The sequence below is a fragment of the Rhamphochromis longiceps genome, linkage group LG12, assembly GCF_057381845.1.
Source record: "Rhamphochromis longiceps isolate RC_006_pf linkage group LG12, R_longiceps_female_GT1.1, whole genome shotgun sequence".
Classification (NCBI taxonomy): Eukaryota; Metazoa; Chordata; class Actinopteri; order Cichliformes; family Cichlidae; genus Rhamphochromis; species Rhamphochromis longiceps.
The window spans coordinates 2,349,635-2,363,571 of NC_140568.1; the positions used below are offsets into that span (position 1 = coordinate 2,349,635).

General features: G+C 42.4%; 1 protein-coding gene across 2 annotated transcripts in view; it reads right to left on the reverse strand.

Annotated features, from left to right (window-relative positions):
* Positions 1-8,593, reverse strand: part of adgrd2 (adhesion G protein-coupled receptor D2) — a 56,129-nt gene extending 47,536 nt beyond the window's left edge. For both annotated transcript variants that reach the window (XM_085424323.1, XM_085424324.1), the window contains exons 1-5: positions 8,135-8,593; positions 7,896-7,953; positions 7,580-7,804; positions 6,868-7,497; positions 5,299-5,421 (exon numbers count right to left, since the gene is read on the reverse strand). In XM_085424323.1, coding sequence (XP_085280449.1) covers positions 5,299-5,421; positions 6,868-7,497; positions 7,580-7,804; positions 7,896-7,953; positions 8,135-8,179 — 1,081 coding nt within the window. In that variant the 5' untranslated portion in view covers positions 8,180-8,593. The remainder of the gene's footprint in view (positions 1-5,298; positions 5,422-6,867; positions 7,498-7,579; positions 7,805-7,895; positions 7,954-8,134) is intronic.
* Between the last annotated feature and the right edge of the window lie 5,344 nt (positions 8,594-13,937).

Genomic DNA, 13,937 nt, shown 5'->3' on the forward strand with positions numbered 1-13,937 from the left:
AGCAACCCTGCTTGAAACCATTTTTTTTTTTTTACCTTAGATCAATTCTTTTGATCAACATTTAGAAGAAACTTGGGGGGGGGGGGGGGGGGATACAGTGTAGGAAGTCAGTGTAGAAAACATGGAGGATCATTTTCATGGTCATCATGGTTTTGTTTTGTTTTTTGAAGGAGTACAGCATCAACTCCTCTAACAAAGCATCTTTACAGCTCATGTGTCAAAATGTTTCCAACACAGCTGAAAGTTGCATGCAAACAGGAAAGATGTGACCCTGACCTGATTTCAACGCTCAAATTTACAGTTTGTTCTGATGGCTTGAGCACATTTTTTGTAACTATTGGCTATTTTTGCAAAACTCTACACACAAATAAGAAAACTCTTCACCCAATCAGCAAAACATTGTAGTTTTCTTGTAAAAGTGAACAACCCTGCTTACAGTTTTTTCTGAATGCTTAAACCCTAACTGTGATTCCTGTAGCACAATCTCTAAAACTATTCAGACTTATAGCAAAACCACTCACTGAGTTTGCAAAACTAAAAGCACAAAAACTGCTTTGCACTCAGTTTGCAATTTTGTAACACACACTTTGCAAGACTGTAGGCACAATTCACTGCACAACACTCAATTACCAAATTTCCAACACACTCCTAGCAAAAGTATACACATGTATGGCTATCATTAACACTAATTTGCCAACTGTCTGGCACACTTTCACATGTGAAAACTTTTTTAGATAATTAGTTCACTTTGCAATCAGCCTAAGCACTATAATACAGGTAAGCTGTGTGTGCGGAGTACAATGGAGGGAGCAGGAAGAGTGAGAAGTAGAGGAGGCCGAGGAAGAGGACGTGGAGGTGAAGAAGTAGGATGAAGAGGATGACAAGGACAAGGAGGAGCAAGAGGAAGACGAGGAGGGGGGAGAGGAAGATGAGGAGGGGGCAGAGGAAGGGTAGGAAGAGTAAGAAATAGAATTGCTGATGACATCAGAGCTACAATAGTGGACCATGTAATCAACCGTGGAATGACCCTGAGGGTAGCTGGCCAACGGGTCCAGCCTAACTCGAGCCGCTACACTGTAGCAAGCATCATAAGGACATCTTGAAATGAGAATCGGTTAGTACAGTCACTTCGCACAAAGATTTGTAGCACTGCCGTATGCCAATGAGAAACACACCAATACCATTGATGTAAAAATACTGAAATTGTTACTTTACAGAATTGCTAGATGACCAGATGCTGGGGCAGAGGAAGCATGTTCACTGCAGACCAAGTAACCCATATAGTCATTATGGCGATTGCAAATAATCCTATACTTGGAAATAAACACTTGTGTTTGTTTTGATGTGTTTGAATAAACACCAGTACTTGAAGTTTGGATCCCTCTATGCTTATGGATCTATGACAGAAGTATGAGCTCAAACTGACATAGCCTACCTTGTGCACAGAGAAAGCAAAAGCCAGATGTGTTTTGTATTCATACCATCAGTGTGCAGTTGGCGCATTGTGTGCTTAGTAGATGATGGCTTGTGTGTACTGTTTGATACGGAAACACCATTTTTACGAAGGTGTGAAGAGTTAATCTAGCTGTGTTTGCTTTTGCAAGAGAACTACAATGTTTTGATGATTGGGTGACAGGTTTTCTTATTTGTGTGAAGAGTTTGGCAAAATTAGCCAATAGTTACAAAAAATGTGCTTACAGTTTTTGCCCGTTGCTTGAACACCGTGAACCCATGCCTAGACTAAAGTAACACAAGTTGAAGCTTTTGTTACCATACCTCAAACACATGTACCCCTACCTTAAACAAAAGCGCTGCTTTGCACCCCAGTTCCAATTATGCAACACACCTACTCCTTTATGCAACACACATGGTCCTGCATGCTACACTCCATTTCATACATAAGACACTTCGCTCACAAAATGAAATTTCAGGGTGCCATTTGGAAAACATGTATCCAAAATACAAAACACATCGGGTAATTGCAACCACTCAAATACACACCTGAAGGCACTTACTTGCAAAACCAAACACCAATTAGCCAACTACAAAAAGCCCTCAGCGTAGCCATTTCAAGAACTTTGCAAGCATGGATGGAGGGAGAGCAAGAGGAAGAGGAAGAGGTAGAGGAGGAGGAGGAGGAGGAGGAGGAAGAGGAGGAGGCCGAAGAGGCCATGCACGGACCCATATTTCTGATGAAATAAGAGCAACTTTGGTGGACCATGTCATCAACCATGGCCTGACTATGAGGGAAGCTGGGCAGAGAGTCCACCCACATCTAAGCCGCTTCACAGTGGCATCTGTAATACGAACATTCCGACTAGAAAACAGGTATGTCTTCACCTCCATACCTTCTGCTCTACTCAGATGGTTTTATAGCACTGTTCTACAGTATATCACATCACCATATCAAGTGTACGGGGTGCTAATGCTCCTTTTTCAGCCAAAGTGGCTGATTCCTTATATTGAAGTACAGTGTTGTACAGTGGATGACACAGTACATACAGTAAAGTACTGTAAGAAAAATAAGCAAACCGATGACAATATGTGGTTGTATTCCTCCAGAATGACTCGAAGACCTTCTGGGGGAGGACGCCAACGCCTGTTCACACAACAGCAGGAACTTGCCGTTGTGGACCTAGTGAGGGCAGACAATGCCATCCGTCTCCACCAGCTACGACGGAAAATACTTGCAGACAGGCGACTTCGAGCTGAATATGTACGGGTACGTGTAACTGTCCCTTACATTTACAATAGAGTATTGGTGAAGTCCAGTAGCAGCTGAATATGTACCATATCAGTACCACATGGATCTATTCTGAGAGCTACACAGGTACCTGTGTGATGGGGTGAGGGTGCTGTATGTGTAGCACTGTAGTACAGTGATATGTTCCCCTTTTTTTCAGAGAATCTTGGCCATGGATGGAGCTGCACAGCCTCATGAATACATTTTCATTGATGAAGCTGGATTCGACCTGAGCAAAACAAGACGACGGGGTCGTAATGTAATTGGCCAAAGGGCAATTGTGCACGTCCCAGGGCAGCGCGGGGGAAACATCACATTATGTGCCGCCATATGCCTTCGAGGGCTTCTGCACCATCATGCAATACTAGGTCCATACAATAGCCAACATATACTCACATTTCTAGATGCTCTCCATGATATAGTTGTACAGAACAGAGCAGATCAGCCCAGGTTTGTGGTGATATGGGATCATGTCAGTTTCCATCGGGCTGCTCTGGTCCAGGCCTGGTTCTCCAACCACAATCAACTTGAAGTGGTATACTTGCCCCCTTACTCACCATTTTTGAACCCTATAGAGGAATTTTTTTTCGGCTTGGAGATGGCGAGTATATGACCGCCAACGACATGCCCGCATGCCTCTTCTGCAGTTAATGGAACAGGCCTGCGGCGACATTCAGGTGACAGCAATCCATGGATGGTTTCGACATGCAAGAGGATATTTTCCCCGGTGCCTAGCGGGAGAGGACATTGCTTGCGATGTTGTTGAGGTCCTGTGGCCAGACCCCAACAGACGGCAGGATCCATGAGCCCACTTATGCACAATTGTCATGGTTTTTTGTGTTTACAGTATAGTGTTTTTTCTATTGCAGTATTATTGTGTTGTTGTTGTTGTTGTTTTTTTTGCTTTATCTGAATTCATGGTACTGCAATGTACAATATTGAGTAGGTCTATTTGCTTTTTTGGTTGTTTGAAAATGTGTCTCCTGTAAATGTGCCTTCTGAATGAACAATGGAAATCAAAGACTGCAGTGTTTTATATAAAGTAGACTAGTGTGTTCCCCCTGCTCTGTAAGTGTTTGCATATGATGCAAGTATGTGTCATTTTGTCAACAGAGTTACATTTTGACAAAGGAATGTCAGGTTTTGACAGCAGAGTTTAGGTTTTGGGAGTAGAGTTTCAATTTGGTGCAGATGTGAATGGTATATTTCCCAGTGTTGTGTCATGTGTACTTGTGTGTACAGTTTTGGCACAGAGAGCGGAGTTTTGCAAAATGTGTTCAAGCAGTGGGCAAAAACTGTAAGCAATCAGAAAAAACTGTAACTCTCCACACCTTTGTAAAAATGGTGTTTCTGTATCAAACAGTACACACAAGCCATCACATTAATAAGCACACAATGCACCAACTGCACACTGACGGTATGAATAAAAAACACATCTGGCTTTTGCTTTCTCTGTGCACAATAGGCCATGTCAGTTGGAGCTCATACTTCTGTCATAGATCCATAAGCATAGAGGGATCCAAACTTCAAGTACTGCTGTTTATTCACACACATCAAAACAAACACAAGTGTTTATTTCCAAGTATAGGATTATTTGCAATCTGGTCTGCAGTGAACATGCTTCCTCTGCCCCAGCATCTGCTCGTCTAGCAACTCTGTAAAGTAACAATTTCAATATTTTTACATCTATGGTATTGTTGTGTTTCTCATTAGCATACGGCAGTGCTACAGATCTTAGTGCAAAGTGACTGTATTCACCGACTCTCATTTCAAAATGTCCTTATGGTACTTGCTCCAGTGTAGCGGCTCGAGTTAGGCTGGACCCGTTGGCCAGCTTCCCTCAGGGTCATTCCACGGTTGATTACATGGTCCACTATTGTAGCTCTGATGTCATCAGCAATTCTATTTCTTACTCTTCTTACCCTTCCTCTCCCCCCTCCTCGTCCTCTCCCCCCTCCTCGTCCTCCTCTTGCTCCTCCTTGTCCTTGTCGTCCTCTTCGTCCTACTTCTTCACCTCCACGTCCTCTTCCTCGGCCTCCTCTACTTCTCACTCTTCCTGCTCCCTCCATTGTACTCCGCACACACAGCTTACCTGTATTATAGTGCTTAGGCTGATTGCAAAGTGAACTAATTATCTAAAACAGTTTCCACATGTGGCAGTGTGCCAGACAGTTGGCAAAATACTGTAAATAATGGCCGTAAATGTGTACAGTTTTGCTAGGAGTGTGTTGATCATTTGGGAATCGAGTGTAAAGCAGTGAGTTGTGTTTACAGTTCTGCAAAGAGAGTGCTGTGCAGTGGATTGTAGCTACAGGTTTGCAAAGTGTGTGTTACAAAATGGCAAACTGAGTGCAAAGCAGTGTTTGTGCTTTTAGTTTTGCACACTCAGTCAGTGGTTTTGCTACAAGTATTAATAGTTTTAGAAATTGTGCTGTAAGAATCACAGTTAGGGTTTAAGCATTCAGAAAAAAACTGTAAATGGCTTAAACTGGTGGAAGGTTAAATAAGTCACATCATGTACCAGACCTCTGCAGCGTACAGCCTGTGAGGCTCACCTCTGCTGCTCCTGCAGATGAAAGGCAGGAGATCCAGGCAGTCCGTCAGACCCAACTGTGGAAGCTCAGCTGACCAGCCCTGCAATGTTCTGCAGCCCTGTAGCTCCACCTGCTGGTGCACTGCTGCAAACACGTACCAATGGTCACACAAGACAAGAGTTAGTATGAAAAAAATATCTGAAGCCTTGTTAGGTGAGAATTAATGGACAGGGTATGACATTTGATTAAAGCAGAAAACTGAATAATGGTTTTAAATTATATCAAATTGCATCTGGGTAATGTGCAAACACAAATGAAACCTATCTTAGTGCTGATAAGAAAAAAAACTGCTCAGATCTAGTAAGAGGAAATATGGGGGAGTAGTCAACACTGCTAGGAGCTGTTCCTTCCCAAGCCGCCCCCCCACACACTGACTGAGCTCTGGGAATCCCCTGCAGTCATCCAGCCCTCCCTGCACACTTTCTTTCTGCTCGTTCTGGAAGCATCCCAGACTTTTCCTGTATAAATTTAATTCTTTGGTTTTATACTAAAGTAAGAATGTGACAGAAAGGCTTTTCTGTGATGCTTTGTGTAAGAACACATGAAAGAGTTATAAAGATTTTCTTTTTTGTGTAGACAGTACAGTTAGAATCAGTTCCTCCATAGTTAGAATAACAGGATGTAATTATTTTTCATAGTTTAATTTTACTGGTGACTATACATCAGTGAAATTTTAACTGTTTACTGTTATTTTACACAAGTATTTTTTGTCGCATTCTTAAAAAAGTAACTATTTCAGCCCCTTGACTGTTTTATCCAATGACTACCTTTTACATGGGTTACTGTCAGCTCAACTGTTTATTTGTTCTTGTAAGCTAGGCTGTCAGCCTGGTGGCCAAACCAGGTTGACTTTTGTTGTGAATTGCCACTAAGTAGATCAAACTGAATGAAGTGGATTCAGCTTTATTTCTGTGTTACACGTGGCCAGCTTAACCTTTACATAATTACTTTTTAGTCATTATTTTAGCTTTTGCAGTTCTTTAATAAAATGCACAGATTACGTTTAGCTGTCCTATTAACCTTAAATTTACTTACTCATCACAGCTGTTTAGCTGTTACAATTATTTAACATTTTTAACTATTTATTCATAATTTATTTGTCTTTCAGTTGCTTGTATGTTATTCTGTTTTAGCTGTGACATTTTGTTTATCTGTTACTTCTAACTAACCTATAATAATTTTAAATATTTACCAGTTTTAGATCAAATCTTTATAGTTTACTGGATAGTTTGCGCTACCTGGGACTATTTTATATTTCATTTTTTATTTTTTTAGTTGTCATTCATTTTTAAATTTGAACACTGTCTAATTATTACACTTCTCTGCTAGCTTTCAAGGCAGTTTGACTTTAACCGTCTGACATTGTGCATATTTTTAAAAAATCTACTTTACTTTGTATTTCTCCTTCATAAAGTAGAGCAAAAATCATCAAAGCAAGGTTGACAAGGCCAACAAAGTATACCAACATACAACAGCTCTTATTAGCAGAGAATAAATTTAAGTTATAGATTTTAAAAGGAGTCATCTTACCCGGGCAAAACAATCGGGCCTGCACCTCTTTGACCACAGGGTGGCTACTAAGGAGCTCAAGGTTCCAACTGAAAAGCAGGTCCTGGGTGACTGGTGAACATTCATTTAGCAGACGGACATGGTGTGATTCCAAAGACATGTTCCAGACATTTAGGTCAGTTATATTTCCAAAGAAAGGCTCTGTAAAATTCCCGCCAAAAGAGTCTTGGTCCTGCCCCAGGATCAGAATCCCATCACCGTAGATATCCCTGGAAGTGTCTGTGTCTGAGCCTGTGTCTTTCCTGTCTCCGTCCACATAGGTAGCCCAGTGGCCACCACTCTGCTGCCATGTGACACAGATTTGATGCCACGCACCATCATTTGGGAAGGATGCCTTGTATGGTAGGTGCTTCCCATGGATGATGAGCGCCAGCAAAATGCGACCCTGCATGTCTGCTTGGCCTCGCAGCTGGAACTCATTGGTAAAGACAGGTGCAGCGTAGGAAAATATGGTCGACACCTCACTCCACCATGGGTCCCACTGAACTCGAACACAAACACTGACAGATGAGAGGGCTGGGAAGGACTTGTTGACGTGTGCAAAGCCGTCACGCGACTCCTTTGGAAACTTTAGAGCTGAGAACTGCAAATCTGAAAGATGAGACCAAAAAGGTGTTTCACGTAAAACAAAACAAAACAAAAATCTGCAGCTTAAAACTGCGTTTTCACTCACACTGCTGGGAGAGCGCCACAGGCTTGGAGGCTACTCTGCTGGAATCCCTGACCCAGACGGAGGAATGAAGTCCAGCCTGCCGAAGCAGCTCCAGAACTTCCTTCTGGTCTGAGGTGATGAGAGAGCTAAACCGCCCTCTGCAGAAGCTGTCGGCCCTAGAGAAGGACAGCGAGTCATTGACCAGCTGGAAAGCCCAGTGTGGTGTAAGATACACCAGTGTTTCTCCTAGAAAGTCAGACATATACATGAAGTTTCATTAAACATGGATAATATAGAGATTTTATTTAGCCTTTAGTGGAGAAGCCAGAATTCTCACCATTTGAGCCCTCTACTCTTTCTGGCACGGCATGTGTCGGCTCACTTTCACATCCCACCTACAGGACAAAGGAAACCAGTTCACCAAAATACCAAATTAAAATAATTTGGATTTCCATGTTTTAAATGTTTGTTTGGGGTTTTTGTTTTTACATAAAAAAGGTAACAACAATGAAAAAATCACACATCAAATAATTTGTATCAATTTAAATCATTATGGAAAAATGAGAAGGTTATTACCTCAAACAGGAAGAGTATGAGTCCAGTAAGCAGGGTTCCCATCATCTCTAAGCCAGTGTAGCGTTCTGCTGTAATAAACCATTCAGGTCACCAGTGCAATTATGAATTATATTTCTGCTAAATCTAGATAAACGCCACTGATTATGAGCATTTAAGCCATAAACATTTCAGATGCTGCTGTGAGCAGTGCATGACAGTGCTGGTGGCAAGCATGTGTCACTCTTCCACAGCTGGTTTGCAAATATTCAATTTTTTCCCAGTTTATGGGAGATGTTAAATCCCTTCTTTCCTCCAACCAGTACAAAAAGTAGTGTGAGGTAATATGGGAACAAGATCCAGCTACACCGGATAATGGAACCCAAATCCAGACGAGTACCGCTAATACCTCAACCACAGTGTTCGATATACCCTGCAGTGCAGTCTGATCTCCTGACTGGGAGAGAGCTGGCGATCCCAGTGCATCTGTCCAACAATCCCAGTCTGTCCTGCCTCCTCTTTGCGACAGACTCAAACTCCTCCCTCTCCTTCTGCCCTCCACCCTGAAACCATCGGGCTTTGTCATGCAAATAGAGCCATTTTTAAAAGAAGCCTATTTACGTAAGCAGTGTCAAGCATTTGCCAGAGAGAGTTCAGCAGCAGCAGCAGGGTGGCAGACATTTTTACTGTATGGGCCTTATTTATGTTTACTACAGAACACTTTGTGTTAAGTGGGGCATCTGTTTCATTATTGTACTTCAAAGTTAGTAAAACATTAGTGCTACTCATGTAATCCACCCACAAAGTTTGTCTTTGTAGACAGATTTCATCAGGTGGCTTTGTGCATCATGTCAGCGAGCTTTTACAAGCATCAAGCATCTCCTCACCTTCACAGTACACTTCCTGCATCAAACAGGCATCTTCTGCTCTGAGGTTTATCCAGTGGCATTGCACTGACTATGTGTCAACAGCAAAAAGGAAGGGCAAGAAACATACACTGCATTTTACAGGTTGTAAGCAAACCACTGGTTAAACTGGAACTTATATAGCACTTTTCTAGTCTTCTTGGCTGCTCAAAGCATATTAAACTACAAGTCACATTCACCCATTCACATTGTGTACTCTTCAAACACTACATTTACTGTACCTGTACAATTAACCTGACACACATGGACTGTTGGAGGCAGCCAGAAGAAAACCAAATGAGTTATTTCTATTGTGTCATCCTGCGAGGTGGTGCTTGTGTAACAAAGGCTGCTAAAATCACTAACCAACAACAAGAAATCCAGCCAGCAGTCGTACATTACAACGACTTTATGTCTGACAGTTTTAAGTACATGGCGTAGTAAAAGTATTTTCCAAAGACTGCGATTATTGTCTTATTCTGCAGTAGTACTGATACTGCAGTAGTACTGTGCTAAAGCTATTTCCTCCAGTCAGACGCACAGTTGAGGTGAGGTTCTCAAAGATGCAGAAAGTCTGGTTACTCCTGTGTTCATGTGCCTTCCCCTCACAAGAACCTGTAATTCAGTTTGCTAATGCCAAAAAATATCTTTTCATCTAATAGAGTCAACAGCAAGTTCAGTCAGAACACACTTCATAATTTTTTTTAACTGATTTACATGACACTGAGTGAAATAAGTATTTTATCCCTGAGCCAGAATTGTCAAGTAGGGCAGTCGTCTACAGCAACTGGTTGGGCTGAGGCGAGGAAGACCAGTGTTGGTCAAGTTACTTGAAAAAAGTAATCAGTAACTAATTACAGATTACTTCCCCCCAAAAGTAATCCCGTTACTTTACTGATTACTTATTTTCAAAAGTAATTAATTACTTAGTTACTTAGTTACTTTTTAAAAACACGATTTACAACCTGAAGAGGTGATAAAGTGATAGATCTTTCAGCCCAATTCTACTTTTTCTACATAATCCATCATACAAAATGTAATCAAATGGAAACGTCTCTTTTTAAAACTTGTTTTATTAGTTTTAATCTTTTAACTTTATGCATCAAGCAAAAATTTAATTATATGCAACATTCTCTGACTGGAAGAAATTAGTTTAACATTTAAACCTATTTTCTGCACATTCCAGCACATAAAATGTTTGGTTTTTTTCGTGTTTACACTCAGTCTTTCAAATAGATGCAAGTAAAACGCAGCAGAAAATAAATAAAGTCAAAGACTCAGCGGTCCTGTTGCTCTATTTTCACCTGTAAAGCAGGAGTGGGGCAGGCAGAGGTTTACCCTGGTGCAGGTGTACAGCGGTCAGTGGAAGAATCCGCGAGTTTCTCTGTGAGTTTCCCGTTACGTCGTAGCTACTAGGTGCTTGTTGGAAGTTTAGGGGTTTTTTCGCTGTAAAAAGAAGTTTTCTTCCCACGCACAGCGGACACTAATGTTTTTGTCACTTTGTATGGAATCAAACTCAAAGTAAGGTCAGTGCTTCCACGCTTTAAACGCTGCACGCTCATACTCTCTCTGCACTCGATATATGATCCATTGTTGATCTGCACACAGCTGTTGTCACGAACGTCGCACTCGCTTACGTCACTGTCATGAGACATTCTCGCAAAAAATCACGGTTTTAGTAACGCAGTAACGCAGCGTTCCTACGGGAAAGTAACAGTAATCTAATTACCGTTTTTGCGATAGTAATCCCTTACTTTACTCGTTACCTGTAACGCGTTACTGCCCATCTCTGAGGAAGACAGAAAAAAAGACAGGCTGTGGAAGACAGCCAGAGATTACTAACAGCTAATGATTAAATGCAGAAAGCACATAGAGAAATGAAAAAGGTGTCGAAGAATTTTACTATTCTAGGCAAGACTGTAGATCTGCACAAGGCTGGAATGATTATTAAATTAGGCAAGGGGCCAGTTGCATTAAGAGACTTGACTGGGCAATACAATGTCAGTAATGAAAATAAATGACTGGACTGCTGTCAACGCTTATAGGGCTGATGCACAATGGCCCTTCAATTGACTTATTAACCCAAAATCCTGTCAGCTCACCAGGCTAATGCCCAGTATGATTCAGTAAAAGGACTAGCTGTTATAGTCCCTGATGATGCATTGCTTTAAATGGAGAGAATCTTGAGGGATGGCTGTTATGAGGAAAGGCAGCCCAGAAACTTTACCAGCAGCACATACCGACAACAAAGGAGCAGCTAAAGTCCGGTCAAAAATTTGTGGAGGGAGCTGAAGTTTTGAGATGCCAAGTGGCAGCCAAGAAACCGAAATGATGTAGACGGTGTTTGTAAAGAGGAATCGGCTGGAATACCTCCTGAGACAAATCAAATTCACATTTTATTTGTCACATACACAGTCATGCACAGTACGATATGCAGTGAAATGCTTAGACAACTGCTCGTGACCTAAAGAAAAAAAAGAAAAGGCTATGATTAAGATAGGAAATAAATATGAAAAATTAAAAAGGGTAAATTTAACAAGGAAGGAATAAAACAAAATATAAAAATTAAAGTTAAAAATGAAATAACTGTACAACAAAATACACAATACACAGTATAGAACTATATAAGAATGTATGACGAAATATAAATATATATATACACAATAACAGCAGCTGTACAAGTATTAACTGGAAATGAAGAATATAGTGACCAGTGTTGTGCAATCCACATTATGTCTTGTGCAGTGCAAATATGCTTAAAGTGATGAAGTGAAAACAATGTCCAGAAAGTCCAGTGTGTGTGTAAGAACTGTATGTGTGGGTCAGTACTGTGTGGTGGTGTGATTGAGAGACCGTATCGCCTGCGGGAAGAAGCTCCTCCTCAGTCTCTCTGTGTTGGTCTTCAGGGAGCGGAATCGCTTTCCCGACCTCAGCAGAGAGAACAGTCTGTTGTTGGGATGGCTGAGGTCCTTCACGATCTTCCTGGCCTTGGTCCAGCACCGCCTGCTGTAGATTGAGTGCAGGTCAGGGAGCTCTGAGCGGATGGTGCGCTCAGCTGACCGCACAACCCTCTGTAGAGCTCGTCTGTCCTGCATGGTGCTGTTCCCGAACCAGGTTAAGATGTTTCCCGCCAGGATGCTCTCTATGGTGCAGGAGTAAAAGTTCCTGAGCACCTTGGAGGGCAGTTGGAAGTCTCTCAAGCGTCTGAGGTGGTAGAGACGCTGACGGGCCTTTTTCACCACGGTGTTGATGTGACAGGACCATGACAGGTCCTGCGTGATGTGAACTCCAAGGTATTTGAAGCTGTCCACTCTCTCCACTGGGCACTCGTTGATGACGGGGGTCTGGTAGTTCCTCTCCTGCTTAGTGCTGAAGTCCACTATCAGCTCCTTTGTCTTACTGACGTTTAGAAGGAGGTTGTTCCTCTGGCACCAGTTCTCCAGATTCCTAATCTCCTTCAGGTAGGCCGTCTCGTTGTTATCAGAGATCAGGCCCACCACGACGGTGTCGTCAGCAAACTTGATGATGGTGGTGGAGCTGGTAGTGGCCACGCAGTCATATGTGTACAAAGAGTACAGCAGGGGGCTCAGAACACACCCCTGGGGGGCTCCAGTGCTGAGAGTGGTGGAGGCTGAGACATGTCCACCCATCCTTACTGCCTGTGGTCTGCCAGTTAGGAAGTTGGAGATCCACTGACACATAGATGAGCTGAGTCCCAGATGCTCCAGCTTGGTGGTGAGTGTGGAGGGAATTATGGTATTAAATGCAGAGCTGTAGTCTATGAAGAGCATTTTAACATAATTCCCCCTTCTAGTGTCCAAGTGAGTGAGTGATGTGTGGAGGAGATGAGAGATGGCGTCGTCTGTGGAACGATTTGGACGGTAAGCGAACTGTAGTGGGTCCAGTGTGTCTGGTAGTGAAGAAATGATGAAGTCTCTGACCAGGCGTTCAAAGCACTTCATCACTACTGAGGTGAGGGCTACAGGGCGATAGTCATTGAGAGAAGCAGGGTGGGGTTTCTTCGGGACAGGAACAATGATGGACTCTTTGAAGCATGTGGGGATCACCGACTGAGATAAAGAGATGTTGAATATCTCAGTGAACACAGGAGCTAGCTGGTATGCGCAGTCTCTGAGGATACGACCTGGGATGCCGTCTGGTCCTGCTGCTTTCCTGGGGTTCACTCTCTTGAAGGCTCTCCTTACTTCATGCTCGGAGATGACGAGCACGTTTCCAGTGCTGGCAGTATCTTCCTGTCTGCAGCCGTTAGCGCCGCTAGCACTAGCATCGTTGGAGTCCTTAGCTGCAGCCTCGAAGCGAGCATAGAAAGTGTTCAGCTCGTCTGCCAGAGTCACGGCCGCGTTCGTCATACCGCGGCCGTGAGACGTGTCTAAATCTGGTGACCAACCACAAGTGCCTTACTGCTATATTTGCTAAGAAGTGTTTCTCCACCAAGTACTAACTCATATAATTTTCTTGGGGATCAAATACTCATTTCACTTACTGACATGCAAATCAGTGCATAACTTTTATGTCATGTGTTTTTGGTTTTGGCTGATATTCTCTCTCTCAGTGAAAATGAAACTACCATAAAAGAGACGTCTCATTTCTTTGTAAGTGAAAAACATACAGATTCAGCAGAGGATCAAATAATTATTTCCTCCACTTGTCACGGTTCTGGGTCAGTTTCTACCCAGTATTTTGAGTTTATTATGTTTTGCTTTAATTTTGCATCAGGGATTGTTTTCTTGTTCTCTTGTTGTGTTAATGATGATGATGATGATGATGATGATTATGATGTTTATTATTAGAGTTTCATGTTTCTGTTTATTTGTGTTTAGGATTTGTTCTTCGGTTGTGTCTGCTTAGTATATGTCTAGTTCCATGTGTCGTTTTCTGTCTCTCTGTGTTGGGTCCGTGTC